The 23,268-nt window shown below is 36.9% G+C and overlaps 1 protein-coding gene across 1 annotated transcript in view; it reads right to left on the bottom strand.

Moving 5' to 3' along the window:
• RFX6 (regulatory factor X6) overlaps positions 1-23,268 on the bottom strand; it is a 55,190-nt gene that overhangs the window by 1,533 nt on the left and 30,389 nt on the right. Inside the window, exons 7-18 of the mRNA XM_042937391.1 lie at positions 21,369-21,476; positions 16,913-16,990; positions 16,683-16,796; positions 13,454-13,503; positions 10,398-10,557; positions 9,345-9,489; positions 8,027-8,136; positions 6,431-6,548; positions 4,877-4,999; positions 4,008-4,214; positions 2,317-2,829; positions 1,254-1,466 (exon numbers count right to left, since the gene is read on the bottom strand). Coding sequence (XP_042793325.1) covers positions 1,254-1,466; positions 2,317-2,829; positions 4,008-4,214; positions 4,877-4,999; positions 6,431-6,548; positions 8,027-8,136; positions 9,345-9,489; positions 10,398-10,557; positions 13,454-13,503; positions 16,683-16,796; positions 16,913-16,990; positions 21,369-21,476 — 1,939 coding nt within the window. The remainder of the gene's footprint in view (positions 1-1,253; positions 1,467-2,316; positions 2,830-4,007; positions 4,215-4,876; positions 5,000-6,430; positions 6,549-8,026; positions 8,137-9,344; positions 9,490-10,397; positions 10,558-13,453; positions 13,504-16,682; positions 16,797-16,912; positions 16,991-21,368; positions 21,477-23,268) is intronic.

Below are 23,268 nucleotides of genomic sequence, written 5' to 3'. Positions count from 1 at the left end.
CTAGACTCTGCTCAGGGAGCATCTGTGATGGTCACGGGAAGGGAAGAAGTGCTTCCTATTGAGTTATTGGAAAAGCACACTGAGAGAGGAGAGATGGAATTTATCTTATTTTCCCTTATGCTCCAGCTGGGTGTCAATGGCCTTTACTCCAGCTAGCTTGAAATCTATTCCATTGGAATATTTCAACCATCTCATATAAACATTAACACTCTGCCTTGATACTTACATGCATATATACTTGTCCTGTGATCCCTTATTAGCCATATTGGAAATTAAATCTATACATATATTTTTGCCCCCTTTTTCAACTCACTGATGTATGGAGTTCCTACCATGTGACAGACACTTTGCTGGGTGCTGTTGATGTACAAATTGTACAAGTACAAGTTGCAGGATTTTCCCAGGGACAGCAACCTGGTTGGAAAAAGATGCTAGGGGACTTTATGGCAAACACACTGTTTTGCTCATTTTTACTTAAACTATATGTAACAGAGCAATAAAAATAGCAGCATTTTCTACAGAGCTGTCTAATCACATTTTACATACAATTGAGAAAATGACAGCAAACTCTATCACAAATCACCATTTTTTAAAACTTGGAGTGGTTTTAGGGTACTAGCGGAGATTATGGGGTCCAAAGATACCTCTTGGCACTGTCCCTGGGTCCAACCGTGAACAGGAGAGAGTGAGAAAAAGACATCATTACTGCCCTCGTAAAACTTATAGTCTTTTAGGGGCACCTGGGTGGCTCAGTCGGTTAAGCGTCCGACTTCGGCTCAGGTCACGATCTCACTGTCCGTGAGTTCGAGCCCCGTGTCGGGCTCTGTGCTGACTGCTCAGAGCCTGGAGCCTGTTTCAGATTCTGTGTCTCCCTCTCTCTGACCCTCCCCCGTTCATGCTCTGTGTCTCTCTGTCTCAAAAATAAATAAACGTTAAAAAAAATAAATAAAAAAACTTAAAGTCTTTTAGACTGCATTTGACAGATTATATTCATGTTTTGCATACATAATAGGTGCCAGCTATTTTTTTGAAAGAATAAGAGATTTAGCAGTGGGTTGCAGAGTGACCAACAGACTGAGAAAGGGGAGACTGTTACCAACAGACACAAAAATATGACTTTCGATCCAAAGTGATGAATCACTTGTAGGAATATGACCTCCAGGTTTACCTCAATAGTCACCCTCCAAAGTAAGACTACATACCTGAGGTCAGCAGCCTTTAAAATGTTTTCAAGAACTACTAAAATAATTTACCTACTACTGGAGTTCGACATGCAACTGATGGTGATGTGTCTGCGTAAAATGAGCTGGTCTGCTTTCTACTATTGTCATCTAAAATGTTAAGTGGATCGTGGATGTCACTGTAGGGAGGCAGTGAGCGAACACTGCTGATGACAGAAACATGTTGGTTCACCATCGATCCGAGTCTATGAGACTCTGGGTAGTTTATGTTGCTCCCATAGTATCCTACAACAGAAAAAGTCAGGAATGTATTGTTAACGTACTACAAAGAATATTCCAGGAATGAAAAAAGGGACAAGATAATAGGGAGGGGCCTAAAGATGCCATATTATAAATATTACATTCACATCCATCTTTACTATAGAGTTGGATTTGTGCTTGTATAAGGATACGCTTCACTCTGCTGGGTTTTTTTGTTTTTAAAAAAATACAAAGGAGTTATCCTATTATTAATTTTCAGATGTAAGACTACATCTCTCTCATATTTTCCTCATCTAAATTAACAAGATCTTCCTATAAAAAAAAAAGCACTACTAACTTCTCACAAAGATTATACTACTTGTCAAATACCAATTTTATTTACAGATTTATGTTACTGGGAGAAGGACTGGTCTACATCTAGAAGAGAGGACACAGAACCTGCATTGGTGGCTGAAGAAAGAAGTCCACAGACCTTTCCAACTCCCTAAACTTTAAGTGTTTTATCAGACTAATGGGGGGCACAGTTTCTGTCCTAATCTGTATGATCTGCTGCTAGTTCTCTGTAAGAAACATTATTTACTACAAATAAAATGGACAGAACATTCTTCTTTTGGGCTTATTAAGGGAGATCTCAAACATACAGTTTGACATAGTATTTTTTTCATCATTTGTGGCATTTAAAAGGGCAACTTTAAAAAAAAACCACAAGAATTGTATCTGGAAGAAATTAGCTCCAAGTATCTAAGATTCCATGATCTTTGGAAACTTTACGTGGGATGGCATACTACTCAGAGAGGTGGAGCTCAATTCAATGTCTGATTTTGTCTTACTGCCATCTCAAAAGCCAGGAAAAATTCTTTAAAAATTTCAATACCATTCGGTGAATTAGGAGGCAATGTTGCTCCTTGGCAGCTGGCAGCGCCCGCATTGCTCAGGAAATTGAAGCTTCCTGTATTTAAAAACTGCATACTGTGTGAATCTTGGCTGTGTGAGGATGGTCCGTAGCTGGAAGGTGGTCGAGAATTATATGGAGACCCAGCACAGCTGCCACTGAAGAAGTCTCTAGAAAGCTGCTGTTCACTCCAGGCCATGCATCGACCATGCTCTGGGCGATGAGGATAGACTCCTGATGGGGGGTGAGGCTGTGCCCTAAACACAGTCTGATAGTTAGAGTTGGTCCCATAAAAGTCATGGCTGGTTTGAGGATGAGTAGGATAAATGGGCTCTGGGAATGTTGAGCAGTGGGGTGGAGCTGACAGGACTGGGCCCACACTTTGAGGTCTTCCTGCCATTGGTCCCTGGTTAATGACACTTCCTCGGCTCGCCATGGCTGGAGAAATGGGTGGTGTCATCAGATGACCAGTGTTCTGGGAAAGGTCCATTTGACCTGGAAAAAATTACCAGAGCCTTCACAAGTGGCATATAAAAATAGATGGATGCATATCTTTAAAAATTATTCAAAAGATTTATCAATATGCTTTTTTAAAAAAAATGTTCATTCTTACTCTCTAAAAATTACAGAACTGGGGAACATTAAAAACCTAGGTTTAAAAGATACCATCACAAAAAAATAAACAAACAAATAAATAAAAGACACCATCACAATACATGTATATTTCACAATACTGAAGTGTTTTACACTTGATCTTGGCCAAAAGGCCGAGAAGCAATAATAGTGAAGTGTTTTGAAGTTAGTCACTATGAACAAAAGTCTGCGATGGTTTCATGCTTCCATGGGTATGAAGATGGTTAGAGCTCAAGCTTGGGAAAGTCAAGGGATCTGCTCTTTACAATTCCCCATAATTAAAAAAACAAACTGAATGTTAAATGGTTTGATTTTTAGGATAACAGAAAAAAGGCAATAGTGTCAAAATGCCCATGGCTTCAAAGCAAGCCAATTCAAAACATCACGCAAACACCCCTGATCAACGAGTTATGAATGCCACCCACTCTGAGGGTGTTTGATTTTCCACTGGTGGAATTGGGCCCCTGAGCTATAAGGCCTTCCCAGGTTTAAAATTCTGTGTGTCCAATGAAGTTATATATTTCAGAAAAGACGTAATGCAAGAAGCAGACGTAAAATATTATCTAGTAGTGAGTTCCAGCCACTTAACATTCGGACTGATACAAAGGGGATGCTAGACCAAAGATGAAAAGTATTGTAATGGTTTTCTAAAATGGCCAAATCCACTTTTTAATGGAGGAGAAATAGTCTCCTCAAAAGCCAAAAACAAATAAGAGGCCCAGTTTTTTGACTCTCAAAGCATCTTCAGGATTTTATGTGTACCTAATCTAATTTTTTCTTCCACTTAATGAAGATAACTATTCGTATTTCTGATATAACTGAGAGAGCATGTCACAGTGTGGTACCTATGTTAACAATGGCATTGATAAAAATGTGAATGAAAAATGTTGAAAATCACAGAAACTGTACAAAGCTTTCATGCAAGTTAGGTAAGACAAGTCTTGTTTACTCTTTGAATGCCTGAAGGTCACCAGTTTTGAAGAACACACAGGAATAGACTCCTGTGAGATGCACTGAAGCCCAAATGTTTCCCAATGTACCTGTGAGCGGCATGGTGTCTGTATTCCCAGCAGGAAATGGGTGTAGAGCAGAGGGTAAGCCTCCAGGATGACTGGATGATAGAGGAAGATAGGGTGTTTCCACATGGCTTTCATTCTTCACAGTGTCACTGGAAACAGTGCTCCCTTTATTACGGTTGGCCAGAAAGCAAGAACTCGGAGAAGCAGTGAAGGCAGCTTTACTTGCATCTGGAAAGATTTTTTTTTTTCTTAACAGGAAAGCTAACGTCATTCCCATATTCCTAGTATATAAGCCCAAGAAAAGGAAACTGAAAACGCTCTAGGGTCATGTCATAAATCTGGAAACTCCGGGGAAATATGTGCCATGGGAAACAAGGCTGGCAGATGTCTGGTCTTGGCAGTGGTGCTAGATTTTTGCTGTTGTTGCTACCTGTACCTTTGTGAGTGTGAGGCGTGTTCTGAAGGGTGCCAACCACCACCCCGCCCCCGCCCCGGGAGTGGACAGTCTTCAAAATGCAAGTCATCACATCCCAAATGGACATGTTCTCTTCCTTCTTTAAGCTCCCATAGAACTTCTTTCTACACCATTTATAAGGTGTGTACCACAGGTGTTGTCTTTAATTCTGATTATTTTTTTATTTTAATCACCTATCTACCTTAATTGATTTCATATCCTTTAGAACTTCCAGTAAATTCCTCTGACTACTCTAAGTATAAATGGTGGAGAGAAAAAATAGTGCTCCAATGGTGTTAATATACTGTGTTAGTAGTAACACACCTGGGGAAAAAACTCTGAGACTGTTATAGCCCCACACAACGTGTGCTTACAAATTCTGGAACTTAGGTTTAAATACAGAAATACGTAAAACAAAGTATACATTTTAAATTACCTGAATTCTTCATATACTTGTCCAATAAATTCTGTAACTCCTGCTCTTTGTCATTATTGAACTGGGTCTCCATGGCAAGGAGAATGTATTCATCAAGAAGCATTCGGATCAAATGGAAAGAACCTTGTTTGTGGATGGGAAGAGGGAGAGGACAATGTGAGATGAAAGGAGGGAGAGAAGGAGAAGGAAAGAGAAAGAGAGAAGTCGAGTTATCTTTGTGACCATCTCACAACACTTTACAAGGAGCAACTGAAATAAACAAATACTTGTTGGACTTTAAATGACCTGCTAAGACCAACATGCTTAACTTGGGTCTCTAATCTTTCTGTGTACCGCCTGCCCAGCTCACTGTGTATACTGTCCTGCCAGCTCTTTGGCCGCTAATTACATCAAAGGAAAATACGGATGAAAGTGAGACATGCTTTATGCTTTAAGAGGGCACACATTGGAGTGTGATAAGCTTTAACCTGAGGAGAATGAGCTCTACTCTGCTGTATTTCTGTTTACTTTGTACTAAATAATTAGACAATGGCCACCATGGGTCTGAAAAAAGTATCAAGTAAGATGTCTTTCTAGCCTGAAACAAAGTTCCCTTTGGTTTCAAAAAACCAAAAGAGTTATTTTCATTTGGAAGTTGTCTTGGAAAACCTTAAACTTCTTTGAAGAGATTTCCCAGCAAAAGTCTGTTTTCATAATAAAGTCAGGCTTCAGTGTGGTATGTTTTAAGAAACCTCACACAAAACCAAGATATTTCAAATAATAGGCTCAATACATTTTGTTCATCCTTCAATACAAGTTCACTGATTTTATCTAATTCCACTGAGGATTAAATAAAAACAACTTAGTTAACTGTAACCTATTTTATAATGTAAAGATTTCTTGGAAAGCTAAATGCAGGAGTACTGTCCACAAGACAGCATTATAGCTGCAAACTAAGAATCCCAGAAATTTTAGAAAAAGGAAGATATTCAATTTTTAAAAGAGCTAACTTGACTCAGTTTGTTTCACAAGTCAAATCAATCAGGAAAGAGGTTTCAGAAACATATGAAAGCATGTCTTTCAGCTGCTCTTTGACTGCAGCTATGTAGTTCCTGAAAAAGATGCAAAAATTTGCCATATTGCAGTTGGTGCCTTTGGAAAATCATGTACTAATTACTGTTTACTTGCCTGTCTAACAAAAAAAAAATTATCCAAGCACTGATGGGATGTAATGATAATAGCTGCCATTCTAGAAGTGTTCACCGGGTACTAGACTGTGTTTTTATATATATTGTCTCACTAAAGTGCCAATACAATCCAGCAAGGGGAATATTCATCCTCTTCGAACAACTTGGGGGGGGGGGGTAAAAACCCAAGCCAGAGAGAAGCAGTGTTAGGATTTAACTCTGCATGTGGTCTGACTCCAAAACCCAGGCTCCTACCTACCATTCTCTATGGCTCGACAGTCAGATTTGAGCAGTATCAGTGCCACACGTTTAAAAACTGATAGGAAATGTGACTGGAAAGTGAATTATGTATTCAGATAGGAAGAGCTTTATAAAGCACTTAGGATACCAAAACTGGATGCATTGTTCAAGGTGAGGTTATGCATTACTCGAGCACCAAAAAAACTCCACTTGAGCAGAAAGTCTTGAGCCCTCTTCTTTAACGATCTTCCATTTTGTTTGCTGGTCTACAAGTAAAGGAACAAAATGAAACTATAAAATCTGTCATCTCATTACTACATGCATCCTGCATAAAATCAAGAGGTTGATAAGCTGTCTGACAAATGGACAGATGGCATGACACGCAATTTATTTTATCAGATATAATGATCTGTCCAGGGATTTTAATTTTAGTCTGTCTTTGCTGTGATTTTTAAGGTTGATAGATCTTTATTCTGCATGGTTTTGTTACCTAGCAGAATCAGACAACACAATGAAATAATTTACAAAATACTTCATCTCTTAATTTTCTTTTGACAGAACTTTAAAAAGAACAGAAGGCGAAGTGTGAAAGAAGGGTTATATATTTCTGTGAATGATTAACTCTGACTTCTCTGGTCCTGAATGATAATCTGTTTTCTTTCCAGGAGGAAAAGAAAAGTCCCTACAATATAACCAGTTTCCTTGATACAGAATGGCTAACACCAACTAGTGATGGATCTATTTGCTCTTATTGCCTTGTTTCATGATGGATTGACTTGCAGCTTAACTGAAAGGGTTGAAAAAACACAGAAAATACAAAATACTGCACTCCCAGAATTTAAAAATGCAAATACTTAAAACCACATTTTCTGTCAGCATTTATGAAAATTTGCTTTTTAGAGAAGGGTCAGATCTTTTCAGCTTTAAAAAAAATTTTTTTGGGGCACCTGGGTGGCTCAGTTGGTTGAGCGTCCGACTTCAGCCCGGGTCACGATCTCACGGTTTGTGAGTTCGAGCCCCGCGTCGGGCTCTGGGCTGATGGCTCAGAGCCTGGAGCCTGCTTCTGATTCTGTGTCTCCCTCTCTCTCTGCCCCTCCCCCATTCATGCTCTGTCTCTCTCTGTCTCAAGAATAAATAAACGTTAAAAAAAATTTTTTAAAAAAATTTTTTTAATGTTTACTTATTTTTGAGAGAGACAGAAAGTGTGAGCAGGGGAGGGGCAGAGAGAGAGAGGGAGACAGAGAATCCAAACCAGGCTCCAGGCTCAGAGCGGTCAGCACAGAGCCTGATGCGGGGCTCGATGCGGGGCTCGATGTGGGGCTCGATGCGGGGCTCGATGCGGGGCTCGATGCGGGGCTCGAACTCATGAGCGGTGAGATCATAACCTGAGCCAAAGTTGGACACTTAACCGACTGAGCCACCCAGGTGCCCCAGATCTTTTCAGCTTTTATCTTTCACCACCTATGTTACTCAGGTGTAACTGTACTGACTGACAGGGAATGCATAGTGTCTTGTAGTTCTTTGTCAAGAAATGATGAATAGAATTGAATCTATGCCCAACACTTTCAAATCTGGTCTATTCCGAATTTTGATATTTGGGCCACCTTATTTGCAAGTCTTCAAGAGCTTTTCAAGGCATTTTTACACACAGACTATCACCCCTCCCCCACCATTCAAGGAATTACCAGTTTAACATTTACTACTAAGAAAAATTTTATTTTCTGAATCTGTCATTGAAAAATACCTTAATAACTCTCTGCTCTACCACGGTATCCAACCATTCAATAAAAGCCTCCACGGTGGCATTCTTCTTAAGAAGATCTTTCAGTTCTTGGAACACTGTGATAGAATCATCTAAAATGAAAAAAGAAAGCAGAATATTACTCTACTTTGAACTCAAGAGAAAACCTAAAACTAGGAATCATTTAAGAATTTTGTAGCATAAAAGGGAAAGACAGAATAAATTAAATGTGTTAAAGAAATTATTTCATATCCTGAGAACAAGGAACAAAAAATCCTTAGTTTTTACTCTTCAACATTTTAATAATAAGTGTATGTATTTTGGCACATATTGAAATATAGGCTTATGTATTATATAAGCATGTATATACTGGGGAAGAGTAAGTTGTCAGTATAGTTGATTATTCATTCTGAGTCCAAAGCTTTCATTAAATGCAACTGCTTCATTGAAAGCTGATGAATGAAATAAGCTAAACTTGTTGATTTCCTGCTTTCTGAACTACTTTTATCTTTAGCCAAAATTAAATTCTGCACTGTGGAACTGAACCACTTACATGAATAATCTTTCATCTTATAAAAGTTAAAGGGGCCATTTAGAACTACTGTTTATTAAAGAATTTGAAGTTTACTGAACCCCAAAGGGTAATACAATTTTATACTAGGAAAACAGAAAGCAGGGCTGATGTTGGACCACCCCAGAGAGCAGCCTATCACTTGTGCAACAGCCTATCAGAGGCTACACTTTGTCCTTTTGGAGAAAGAGGATGGGGAAATAGTGGATTGCTGTCCCTTGAAAATAGAACCTGGTAGTCTAGTCACACACATTAGCTTGCTAACTCTGTCAGATTGTCCAAACCTGCGCAGGTAATTTCTGCTTTGGAAAACAGTATTATATTGAGACATCATTTTGATATGCATCATATACCATATGATGCTAAGAGTGTAAAACACACGGAAATGTGTATGCATATAAAGTTGGAAGAGAGCTCACAACACTCAAAAACATGTTCATTATTGCCAAGTTATTTCTTTTTTTCTTTCGTTTATTTTTTACTTTTTTGGTTATTTCTTTTAAAAAATTTTTTTTAATGTTTGTTTATTAGAGACAGAGAGAGAGAGAGAGAGAAAGAGAGAGAGAGAGAGGTATAGAGAGACAGAAAAAGAGGGAGAGAGACAATCCCAAGCAGGCTCCACACTGTCAGCACAGAGCCTGATGTGGAGCTCAAACTCACGAACCAGGCGATCATGACCTGAGCCGAAACCAAGATGTCACTTGTGCCAAGGAGTTGACAGACCCAGCTCTAAACAGGAAGAAGACTTACGTTCAGTGTAGATATCTGATTCAGTGTCTGTGCTGCCAGAAATGGTGAGAAGGGCCTGCGATCCAATACTATTCAAGTCAACCTTTTCAATATCAGATACCATAGAATTCACAACATGCTGGTCGAAGAGAGCTGGTCTGGCAATCTGCATAAAGAAAGTAAAAAAGACACTAAACTATATTATCAAGAGTCTATCTAAAGAAAAGTTTTGGCTTCTAGAGAAATAGTTCCTTGAGACAAAAGTATCACAAATGTTTTATTTTAAAACTAAAAGCAATAGCTGAGACTCATGATCATCTCTGTTAAAGCTTTAAAAACTATTTTTGGAACTAGAAAATGAATTTTTTAATTCACGGTCATACAATAAGGATTTTACAATGTTACGCTTCTTATCTGGAACTAGCCCAATCAAGTCTTTTAAAATTTAGGGGGCTAAAAACTTCCACAAAGCAAACAAACATTTGAGAGGAGGGGAAATATATTTTTTAACAATATACAAACCTGTAATCCTAATTTAAGAATTACTTTTTTTCTTCCTATTTAAGAGATCCAAATTAGTAGTTTAAAATGTGTTCTTTGTGGGTTTCACATCAAATATTACATGGGCTCATTCCCCACAACCTTAATTTTTATTAACTGGATTCATAATGCAAAGAACTACTTTGCATTTTACATTGCACTCAGAAATTTTGTATTTTTTTACTTTTTATTTTGAAATAATATTAAATTTACAGAAAAGGAGGAAAGATAGTGCAGAATATTTCCATATTCTCCCTATCCCCCTTCTCCTATTGTTATCACCTTATCTAACCATTGTTTATTGCCCAAATCAGGAAATTAACATTGGTATAACACTGGTAGATAGACTACAGACATAATTCAAATTTCCATCAGTTTTCCCACTAATGTCCTTTTTCTATTCTAGCATTACTCTGGGGTCTCACATTACATTTAACTGTCTACTTAGTCTTCAATCTCTGAAAATTTCTTGCTCTTTGCTACCAGAGGGTTTTTTTTTTTTTTTTTAATCTGGTGACTCAAATACCAACATACCTGAGCAAGGTGTAAGAAAGATGTTTGCCGTTTCAGAGAAGATACAAATCTTCGCACGATAGGTATCTTCTTGTCAGTTAGAGCTTCTGGCAAGTTTTCCAAAGATGAAACAACCCACTGTTCCCAATTTTTAGCAAAATTTCTTATATCTGCTAATAAGCTACACACACAAAAAGACTTATGTATTAAATGCTAAATTGTTCAAAATGCATTAAATAAATGTAGTTTAATGGAGGTATGCTATTATTCTGTGATTCCAAGAACATGACTTTGAAGTCTGATGGATTCAGCCTAGGTCTGCCATTTATCACCTTGGTCAAAATACTCAGTGTCCTCAAGTTCTGGCTTCATCTATTAAATGGGGACACGATTAGTATCTATGTCACAGGATTATTACTAGGACTACATAAAATAACTCATGGAGATTTCTCTGGTCAAATGTGGCATGCAGAGAGTAATCAATAAATAATACCTTATTGTTAATATTAACTCATGGTTCAGTCATTTTTGATAAAATATTTCTGGGTAAATGTAAGTACCCAGATTTTGCATATCTTGACTTCTTGAGAGATACTGCATAGGGATCATAATGTCATTTCAGGTACTTACTATTAGTGTCTAGTAATATATTTTTACAATCCAAATATGACTGTGGGATAGTGGGATACATGATCAAAAATGTACTATAGAACCCTATATAGAAACTTGCAAATGTTGGTTGTGTGTGTGCACAAACATTTATACAGAAACACAAAAATTTTAAAATCAGTCAATAATCTACACATTCTACCTCAACAAAAAAGATCTAAATTTATATTTGGGATGGTGCTACATATTGGCAAGCAGTGACATAATACAGGAAAAAGAATAGAAAATGGAGTTAAACAGACGCTCAATTAAAATCCTGACTCTGTTTTTTAACTAGTTAACTTACTTTAGGCAAATAAATTAACTTCTTTCTGCTGCCAGGTTCCTCATTTGTGGATTTGGGATTGTAACAGCTACTGGGGAATAGTCTAACAAGTTGTGTTTTTTAAAAAATCCACTGTTCAATGATAAGAAATTGGTTAAATGAAGTATAGTATTTTTCAGATGCTATGCAGCCATTTAAAAAGAAAATGTTGAGAGGTGCCTGGGTGGCTCAGTTGGTTAAGCGTCCAACTCCTGATTTCGGCTGAGGTCATGATCTTGCAGTTAGGAGATCAAGCCGGGCTCTGTGCTGGGCATGAAGCCTGCCTAAGATGCTCTCTCTCCTACTCCTTCTGCCCCTCCCCTGCTCACACTCAATCTCTCTCTCTCTCTCTCTCTCTCATGTTTTTTTTTTTATTTTACTTGAGAAAGAGAGACAGAGTGTGAGTGTGGGAGGGCAGAGAGAGAGGGAGACACAGAATCCAAAGCAGGCTCCAGGCTCCCAGCTGTCAGCACAGAGCCTGACGTGGGGCTTGAACTCAGACCGTGAGATCATGACCTGAACCAAAGCTGATGCTTAACTGACTGAGCCACAGGTGCCCTGGTCTCTCTCTCTCTCTAAGAAAGAAAGAAATAAAAAGAAAGAAAGAAAGAAAGAAAGAAAGAAAGAAAGAAAGAAAGAATTGAAAAAAAGAAAAATTTAAAAAATAATGTTGATCCATATTTGTTGATATGAAAGACTTTCACTATATACTGCAATTACAGTATGTATACTATGGTTCCATTTTTTTAATGTGTATATTTACAGGTATTCTTAGAAAAAAACAGTCTATGGGATAATAACATAAGACATTAATGTGGAGAGATCAGGAGTATTATTTTTTAATGCATTTATGCATGTTCTTCATTTTCTACAATGAACTACTTGCATATTTAAGAGATAAATACATAAAGAGTCTGCTTCAGGCAGTTGTAAAATTAAGTAAAATAATTTATATAGTCTCAAAGCCCATGTTGTAGTTAATAAAGGTCAGCTATTATTACTATTAACTAATAATGCCTGCCCCTAAGTAAGCACAGCCATTCTGTTGTGACACAGAAATGTTAAGTGTACTTAATTCAGAGATCAGATTAGATGTTTAAAGATTACATATTGATAATTAAAAGAAACTATTGGTCTGGACAATACTATTATATAAATAAATAAAACGATCTACAGGAAAAAGTAAATAAAAAATAAACTTTGTTTTGTCAATCATCATGTATTTATTGAGCATCAACTATGTCCATCCTACGTGTATTTGTGCCTCAAATACTAAAATAAATTTCATTTTTTCATTAGACTTTATTTACAAAGAAAAATTTTCGTTTTTATTTTTGAGTTTTTATTGTTCACACATCAGAAAGTTTTTGTGAAAAATCTTCAGGTACCATTTCAATTTCAGATTTTTTTTTTATTGAAGTATAATCGACAAACAACATGATATTAGTTCCATGTGTACAACATAGTGATTTGACATTTGTGTACATTGTGAGCTCATCACCACCATAATCCAGTTACCATCTGTCATCAGTTACCAGAGGGGATGCGGGTCCTGGTGGGGCAATATGGATGAAAGGGATCAAAAGGTATAATGTTCCCAGGATGGGGAATACAGTCTATTTAAGATCTTATTCCTTTGTTAAAAGAAGATGGTAATTCCATTATGCCACTTTATGATTTTTCAGTTAAGGCCAATAATAACAAATAATAATGTTAATAAGTAATCTTTAATAACAAAGATAAAATAATTTTTCTTATAATTTTTATTATTGTGGTTTATTTTCCATCAATTATCCATTTTATTTTCCTGTAGCCAGTTTCTATTGAAGAACTTCTCAGTATTTCAAAGGTCAGTACACTTAAATATTTATTTTTCACTTGGACATCTCTCATATTAAAAGGATTTCAAGATTATTCTATCAATTTTGCTCAGTGAGGTTTGAGTATAAAGGTTGAGGCACATCTTCTAACTAATACAAAGGGACAGGAGCAGGAAAGTAATCTTTATAAACAAACGAATTGTTATTTAATGTTTTCCTTTAATATAATGGATAGGGTTAAATTCTACATTAAGAAACTACCACATTTTATTGACTGAACCTACCTTTCAGGCATTTCTTGCATTGTTGCAGGAATGAGTACATCTGTAAGAACCTTGATCACAGCAAAAGAGAATTAACATAAATCCTTACTTAGTATTTTTGTAGAAAGACACTTATTTGTCAATTACTTTTCATTCCTAGCTTTCTAGAGAATAATATACTAACTCATTTCTGGAAGTTATACTTTTATCTCTAAAATGAATGTATGTGTGAGGTGCATGTGTAAGAAAGGTGAGGGGTGGGGATCTAGAAACATTACAATCCTAGGTTAGCCTAGGAACACTAATATCCTGGGTCCAGAGAGTTAATTATCAGAACACAAAGAATAATGAAAAGATGGTCAACATCACTCATCATCAGAGAAATACAAGTCAAAACCACAATGAGATACCACTTCACACATGTCAGAATGGCTAAAGTTAACAACTTAGGAAACAAAAGATGTTGCTAGGGATGTGGGCAAAGAGGAACACTTCTGCACTGCTGATGGGAATGCAAACTGTGCAGCCACTCTGGAAAACAGTATGGAGGCTCCTCAGAAAGTTAACAATAGAACTACCCTATGACCCAGCAATCACACTACTGGGTATTTATCCAAAGGATACAAAAATGCTGATTTGAAGGGGCACATGCACCCCAATGTTTATAGCAGCACTATCAACAATAGCCAAATTATGGAAAGAGCCCAAATGTCCATTGACTGATGACTGGATAAAGAAGATGTGATATATATCTATATACAGTGGAGTATTACTCTGTGATCAAAAAAAAAAAAAAATGGAATCTTGCCATTTGCAACGACGTGGATGGAACTAGAGTGTATTCTGCTAAGCAAAGTAAGTCAGTCAGAAAAAGACAAATACCATATGATTTCACTCATATGTGGAATTTAAGAACCACAACAGATGAACATAGGAGAAGGGAAGGAAAAATAAGATAAAAACAGACAGGGAGGCAAACCATAAGAGACTCTTAAATATGGAGAACAAACTGAGAGTTGCTGGAGGGGTGGTGGATGGGGGAGATGGGCTAAATGGGTGACAGGCATTAAGAAGGGCACTTGTTGGGATGAGCACTGGGTGTTCTATGTAAGTGACGAATCACACTGGGTTCTACTCCTGAAACCAATACTACAATGTATGTTAACTACCTTGAATTTAAATTAAAAATTAAAAAGAAAATAATACTGAAAGAAAGGGCTAGACTGAGCCCTAAACATGGATGAGGTGGGTAGGACCTGAGAATTAGTAGAAAGAAGAATTTAGATAGTGTTGACTGATCCCAGCTCAAGAAAAACTAGAATAAAGAAAGAGGGGACAAAATAGGATATGAGCAATGCAGATCCATTAAGCTGACTGATAAACTGAGTGGTCCAGCCTGAGGAAAAGGACCAAGAGGAGAAGATATTTCAAAATGTGGGTAAACCCTAATCTTCAAAGGCCTATGTAGCCTACCAGAAAAATGTACAGGTATTCCATGTGTATAAGACAGTATTGTATATGCCCAGTATGTTAGTTACCAAGAATTGGACTTGGTAATCACGTACTGTTTTATGGACTAAAAGCTGACCACTCTCCTGAGAGGAATGAAGATCTTCCAGAAACTCATTCTGCAATGAGAATTGTAAATTGCTCTATTTACAATGCTTACTGTGTCTCCCTGGGTCCACTATGAGGAGAAAAAACTTAATTCATTTAAAGGTACTTAAACTCAGGACTTTTGTGTTGAACTGAAAAAAACAAAACAAAACAAAAAACCAGACCATTTGTAAAGAAAAAAGAAAGAATATGCTTTAAGAATATTTCTTGGGGCACCTGGGTGGCTCAGTCGGTTAAGCGACCAACTTCAGCTCAGGTCATGATCTCAACAGTTTGTGGGTTCAAGCCCCACGTCGGGCTCTGTGCTGACAGCTTGGGGCCTGGAGCCTGCTTCTGATTCTGTGTCTCCCTCTCTCTCTGCCCCCCCCCCCCCCCGCTCACACTCTGTCTCTCTCTGTCTCTCAAAAATAAATAGATGTAAAAGAAAATTTTTATTAAAAGAGTTATTTCTTGGAGGTACTGAATAGTGTTCCAAAGAGCTTTACTTTGATGGTGGTAAATGTGTATGCATGAGACCCGGGGGCTTTTCTTATACCCTCTCTTGGAGCCACCTTATTTCCCTTTTCTGCTTACTTCTTCAAGTCTTAAACATTGCAATCAGTTACTGCAAACTAAACCTTCTCCCTCTAAATAATGATACTCATATGCAACCCAGAAAAATGAGACAATCCTCACTCTCCTTTGTCCCTCTTCAACGTGAATTTGAACTAAAGGCAGAGAATATACTGCACTTGCTCCGTCCTCTTATCCTGTGATAGGAAGAACTTAACAGAGGATGAAAATATGGGCTCTCCCATTCTGGCTCAAGACTACCTACCAGTTCTTGGTGTGCAAAGTTGCTTCCAGTCAGAGTTCATCTAGCTTCTGCTGAGAACCTAATAGTAGCAACCAGTTTAGGAGGATTTTATTTTCTAAATGCTTAACAGGGTTCTAGTTTGGGTTTTCTTGCAAACTCAGATTATGTTTTAAAAGGAAAGGTTTTGTTTTCCTTCTGACAATTGAACAGGTAAGTGCAAACTCACTTTAAAGTACCCAGATTGCAACACAGTTTTCTCCCTCAGCCTCGACCTTGCTGTTGCTCTAACTAAGGAACTGACTGTCAGGGAATTAGATTCTCCCTCTTCCCAGATAAATGTTTGGCTAGAAGGCCAACCAGTTCATCTTTGTTTGTAATGTCTTCATGATCTTTCTGTAGACATCTGAATACTCTTATTTGGTTTTAGAACAGAAATGAACATTAATACATTAAACCTAGAGATTTCCAATATTTTTAAGTTGTTAATCCCATAAGAGTGTTTAACTCTGCTTCCCCCCCAGAAACACTGACGGTAAAAAAGCCATCATATTATTCACTCTGAAAACACCTTAAACAGGTAATAAAAATTAACAAAATTTAATGTATTAGTGAGTATGTCATATTTTGAATCATTAACTGTAAACAGATTGATTTTATTTTAATGTAAATTTAACCATAACATATGTACTATTAAATACTGGTTTCTCATCAGAAAAAAATAATACTGTCTCTCCAGCCAGAAATAACAAATTTATTGAACATACAACGCAAAAATTTAGATAGAATACTTATAAAGAAAACATGCGGTTTGTGTTTAAGACACCCCAAAGAGCTTACCTTATAAAGAATTGAGTCACAAACACAGAAAATGTCAATGATAACAGGGTTTTCAAGCAGGGGAAGAAGATGATCAGGCATTCCTTGCCAAAAGTGTAATAAGAAATGCTGGATCTAGTTATAAAGCAAAAAGTATAAACATTAAGATTCTTCCTTAACATGAACTCATAAAGAACAAGACAAGAAAGTACACACAATATGATCAGCAAAGCATTCTTTGTCGTCCTTACCTCTTCAAAGTTTCCATTAATTGCATTGTCCAGGATGCACTGGCAGTGAGTTTTATACATCATTATGAGGGTATCAACCTATTTCAAGGAAGAAAACGCTTAACCAAAGAATCCTTTCAATACTGCCTTCATTTGTTTATGCATTCATTTGTCCAGCATGCATTTTTTTAAGCTCCTATTATGGACCAGGCATTGTGCTCAATGTCAAGGAATCAAAAACAAACGTACAGTTCTTATTTCCAGGAACTTAATGCCTTGTGAAGGGAGAAAGGCAAGCAAATAGACAATTACCGTATAGTATCATAGGAACAATGAAAAGCTGATTGAGCAAGGAGCTTTGGGCCAAAGCAACATTGTGTTTTTCTACCTAAGAAGAGAATTACCTCTGATTGCAGAAATACACACAAAATGGTAAAATACATCAAGTGTCCACACAGCGTTTTATTAAGTGGGTGGTGGGCAGTGTGGCATAGCGGTTTCCAGTTTGGGGTCTGGAATTGGTTAAACTGAGTGCCCAGTTCAACTGCACTACTTTGCACAGGTTGTTTTGTCTCTGAACCCTAAGCTTTTTCTCTTTAAGTAGGATAGTAATAACATATTACCCACATGGTATTAAAAAGATTAAATAAAATATCAGGCAGATAGAAGAGTGCCTGGTACACAGTAAGATCTCACTAAATATTACTCGAAATTAGTAATATCAAATGCCTCATATTTACCCAAAAAATATTTGAATAGTTAATGCCCATTCTGAAAAGTCTCTGCTTCCATGTTACCACAGATACTTGGATTGCATAGTTAAAACATGTTAAACGTATTCTAAAATCTGTAATGGATTAGAACTAGATAATATTTTAATAGATTAATAATAGTCAAATATCTGTATTTTACAAGCTAGAAATATCACTACCTGTTACTGGTTGTGTAGTCTGTGTGAACAAGAACATGGCTTAGAGGTTACAGGTGTGAGTTTTTACCTGGATTTGAATACTAGCTCTAACCTGCCACTTACTAGCTGTATGATGTCGAGCAAGCTACTTAACATTTGTGTGTTTTAAATTTCTCATTTGGGAAATAGAGATGATAATAACAGTACATTTCTAATAGGGTTGTTATGAGGACTAAACAAATGAACACATGCAAAGTGGTTGGAATAACCCATAATACATGCTGAGAGACTGACCATTAGATTTACTTTTATCCCAACAGTATCTAGGGTGGTGATGGCAATGGGGGTGTCCCATTGTAACCCTCCAGTCTCCAATATTTATCCCTACAGCCTAGTGACAGTGACAGCACACATCTTTGTTACTTAGCTCAAAGCTGTAAAATGATGACATGCAAATTACCAATATCCCTGCAAGGAGGTATGCTGACTACAGGACACCTCTAGCAGAATATGTCACCATTAATGCAATTGAGACATGGTCCATATTTTAGTCAATGATATTACATTTTTAAATAGGTTTCCAGGACATATTTTTAAAAATAAGGATAAGGACAGTATGAAATACAGAGAGGAAATCACAACTGTTGTCAAAAATTAACCCTTTGAAAAACAGTGTGGAGGTTCCTCAAAAAATTAAAAATAGACCTACCCTATGACCCAGCAGTAGCACTGCTAGGAATTTACCCAAGGGATACAGGAGTACTGATGCATAGGGGCACTTGTACCCCAATGTTTATAGCAGCACTCTCAACAATAGCCAAATTATGGAAAGAGCCTAAATGTCCATCAACTGAATGGATAAAGAAATTGTGGTTTATATACACAATGGAGTACTACGTGGCCATGAGAAAGAATGAAATATGGCGCTTTGTAGCAACGTGGATGGAACTGGAGAGTGTGATGCTAAGTGAAATAAGCCATACAGAGAAAGACAGATACCATATGTTTTCACTCTTATGTGGATCCTGAGAAACTTAACAGAAACCCATAGGGGAGGGGAAGGAAAAAAAAAAAGAGGTTAGAGTGGGAGAGAGCCAAAGCATAAGAGACTCTTAAAAACTGAGAACAAACTGAGGGTTCATGGGGGATGGGAGGGAGTGGGGGTGGGTGATGGGTATTGAGGAGGGCACCTTTTGGGATGAGCACTGGGTGTTGTATGGAAACCAATTTGACAATAAATTTCATATATTGAAAAAAAATTAACCCTTTGATCCCTGAAATATAAATAAGCTTTGATCCTAAAATATAAATAAGCTTCTTTCTTCACAAGTATTTCCACTTATGTGTTCAAATGTATTCTTTTGTACACAAATCAGTTAAAGCTTTTAATCTTACTATTGGTACTACATTTGCTTATTTAATATTCACATAGTCTTCGGACTATGTAAATTTTTATTGTAGCATTGCATTATTTACAAACATAATTTTGCTCAGTTTTCTGAGAATAACACACCACCTTATAGAGGGCAGGAGCAGAGGCAAGGCTTATCTCCAGTAAAGTTAGTATGTGGTGAGGGTGGTAACTGCCTTGAGTGACACCATGATGAGGCAGAAAGTGGTCCCTCAGCTTTGGCCAACCCCCACCTCACTGGGATCAACTTTTCACAGGGAAGTCCCATCCTTTCTGTCTCAAGAAAGCAGGTGCTTAAAGTGCTTAGCTTCAGCTCCACCCTTCTTTCTAGAAACTGACAAGTTACTTGGGGAACTGGGATACTGGCTAAGAAGGTGAAAAGCAGCATCCAACTGTTTTCGAGGGACAAAGAGGATGTTAGTCCCTAGTGCTCATGATGAGGACCGCTGGGAATGAACTTAGAAACCAGGGGTTATTTAAGCATCCTGATACCTGAGTGAGAAATGATCTACAGACCAGGGTTTCAAGTTGACAGGTAAGGAATTCCTTGGAAGCTAGCAGAGAAATTGAAATTAACTATTGAAACATGCTCTCATTTCTTTTTTTTTTTTTTTCTTTGTTGCCCTCTCCATTCCCCTCTCTTTCACCAGGTAGATTTACTTACACAGCAAACATCTTCATGATATGCTTACATGTAAGCAATTCTTTCCACAAAGGGACCCAACAATACTCTCCTCCAAAGAACCATGTTCCCTGGAGTCCCACTGATTTCCACAGGTTTCTCCACAGACTGCCACATGAGGCATCCAAGTCTAAAGTTATAATATCACACCTTACAAGATTAAAAAAAAATGATGTGATAATCTCAAGAAATACGATGGGAGAGGAGAATGGTAGAAAGTGGACATACTTCAGGGGACTTGCTTGGAATCAGCATCTGAGAATTATCTTCAATATTTTGCCTATTCTTAACAGGAATAGTAGGTCATCAGAATAAATCCTGGAAGTGACTGTATAATTCTACTTATCTGTCAATAGATCTTTTTATCAATGCATTATTTTTATTTCCAGTTTCTACACAAACCCACTACTAAGTCAGCTGGACATTAGTTAATCACATTCCTCTGTCTTTGTACATCAAGAATACGAACTGACTTAACATACTGTTAAAGATATTTTCCTTGGGGCGCCTAGGTGGCTCAGTCAGTTGAGCATCTGACTTCAGCTCGGGTCATGATCTCACTGCTCGTGATTTCGAATCCCACGTTGGGTTCTGTGCTGACAGCTCAGAGCCTGGAGTCTGCTTCACATTCTGGGTCTCCCTCTCTCTCTGCCCACCTCCTCCCTCAGCTCACACTCTGTGTGTGTGTCTCTCTCTCTCAAAAATAAATAAATGTTAAAAAAATTAAAACAAAAGATATTTTCCTTAAATGTTAATAAGAAATGAACTTTGGTTGAAAAAAAATGCAGAAATCATTATGCCCTGATTTAATAATGGATGCTGCCGTTAGTCAGCCAGTAGGAACTCAGCAAATGACTTTAGAAGTTCAGAAATAGAGGAGGATTTACTCTTAGATTTTACTATATAAGCATTGAAAAGTCACATTAAGGATTATTTATAAACTGAATCCTATGAAACTGTTTCTTCCTTAACTTTCAAAAAAATTGCAACTATAACGGAACACAGAATTTTAGAATGGAAAGGAAGCTTTGTCAACTTCTAGTATAGTCCTTGACATTCATCTAGATATTACCCCCTCAGTGCTAGGAACAAATTGTCCTAGACAAGTGCCTGATGACTGCTGAAATTATATGAAGCTAATCAAAAACATAAAGCTTATAATTAAACTGCATGTGAGAGACACATTCTCATATTTTCTTCCTTGATAATTGAGTTTTAGATAAAAAATAATCTTTAGTATTTTGAGGTTTATTTTGCCAACTTATGACTACATACTATCATGGAGATGGTAAATAATTAATTGGAAAGTGTTTAATCAATGTTAGTAAACATTTGTCCCTCCTATAAATCAGTCAATTATGTTTGATTATGCAGATTTCTGACTGCTTCCTGCAAATGCCATGAGATTCCCAGCAAATGGCGATAGGGAACCAACATATCTGAAAATCAATAAAGAAGTATCTTTAATTGATACCTTGTCTTTAGAAATGCATCCCTGGTACACAAGGTGTTGAGCACTGGGGAATTCTGGAAGAAGTGTTCCAGTTTTTGAACTTAGTGAATATTTACGAGTGAAGCCACCCTATAATTTAGAAAAATGAAAAGAAATAAATCATTATCAACTATTTGGCTCTGAAATACCATTCTAATAAAATAGAAACCCATAAAATATCATTCTTCTTCATCCTGCAAACGATGACAAATTAAGAGATTTTGGTAAACTGTTCAGATCATTCAATTGAACAAAGAAGAGCTGTCAGCAGAATCGTTGTTTCCAAATCATAAATAATTTCATAGTCAGGATATTTTCCCTATTATTTTGGATTTTAGTTTTGAACATTTGTCAGTTTATACAACTTTTAGAAATTTAATTTTAGTTCACATTTGTTAATGGCATAAGTTTTGAAAGACCTACTTTTAGAACTGTTGAATTTGAACTATATGAGGATCAAGAATTGCCAAATCCATTTATGGATTGTGTAAACAAGATGATAAGAAGTTAACTAATTTGTTTAGTCTCAGAAATAATTAGTGATAGCTTGGGAGTGGAGCTTAAGTCTTCTCATTCCCAAATTGGTACTCTGGACTTTCTCATCTCAACCTTACCCCACCCTGAATTTACATATGTGTTCTTCTTTTGATCCCTTGGAGAATAGCATACTTCTAGTAGTCTTCAAAAATTAGAAAAAGTGACAAAAAACAAATAATATATAATGCCACAGGGTTGATGTACCTACAAAAAATCCACACAGAAAGAGAGAATGCATATTTGTGATGGAACCAGAGCCTCAGCAAATCCGTCTCCCAGGTCATAACTAATTGTTCCTGCCCCTCAAACACAGTTTTAGCAAACTGGATCATAATAAAAAGTTTAGGCAAAGAATGAAATTGTGACTATAGAATAGGAAGGAAAGTATTCCTGGCAAGGACAAAATTTCATTCTTTCCCATAGTTTTCCTGTATTTTCTTCTACACCTTTTGTATTTCTTTGTTTGTCTCTGTCATATTGAAGATTTATTGCTTATACAAGTTAGGTTCCTACCCTGTATTATCATTCCCAACATTTGTAGACTATTACAGACTTACATGTTAAATCACTAAGAAGTTGGGAGGACTTTCAGTCCTCAAAGCAGGTATTTTAAGAACACTGATTTCTCATTTGAACGGATTTGATATAAGCTTTCTCATTTGAACGGATTTGATATAAGCTTTCAAAAATTTTTTATTGAAAGTGCAGTAGAAATCTATTTCTTTCAGATTAGGTTTTAGTTATCACCCTTGTTATGCTTTATTTTCAAGTATGGATAGAAAAGAATTATTCTGATTAAATAATTCTTAAGGATTTAAAAAAATTTTTTTAAGTTTATTTATTTATTTTGAGAGAGAGCACAAGGGAACAGGGGAAGGGTAGAGAGAGAGGGGGAGAGAGAGAATGCCGAGCAGGCTCCGTGCTGTCAGTACAGAGCCCTATGCAGGGCTTGAACTCATGAACCATGAGATCATGACCTGAGCCAAAACCAAGAGTTGGACACTTAACTGACTGAGCCACCCAGGCGCCCCTAATTCTTAAGAAATTAATAAAGAACTACTATATAAATGATTAACTATCATGAACTGATATATTAGCACAGTTAATCCCAATCCACTCTACTTAATCAGTCTTAAGAATTCAAGATATATTTCAAATATTTTTGATGCTTGGATTTGTCATTTATGAGCATCAATCATCATTGTACAGTCAAAGAGTGGCATTGTCAATAAATTGGGAAAATAATAGGATGTGAGAAGTAAAGACTTTAATCTTAAAAGGAGGAAAAAGTAATTGGCAAAGAATATGAAACTAACATTTGATAGATAAACATAACAAAAATGCA

This window comes from Panthera leo, chromosome B2 (genome assembly GCF_018350215.1).
Source record: "Panthera leo isolate Ple1 chromosome B2, P.leo_Ple1_pat1.1, whole genome shotgun sequence".
In the NCBI taxonomy this organism is placed as follows: Eukaryota; Metazoa; Chordata; class Mammalia; order Carnivora; family Felidae; genus Panthera; species Panthera leo.
This window is presented reverse-complemented; position numbering and strand designations above follow the sequence as displayed.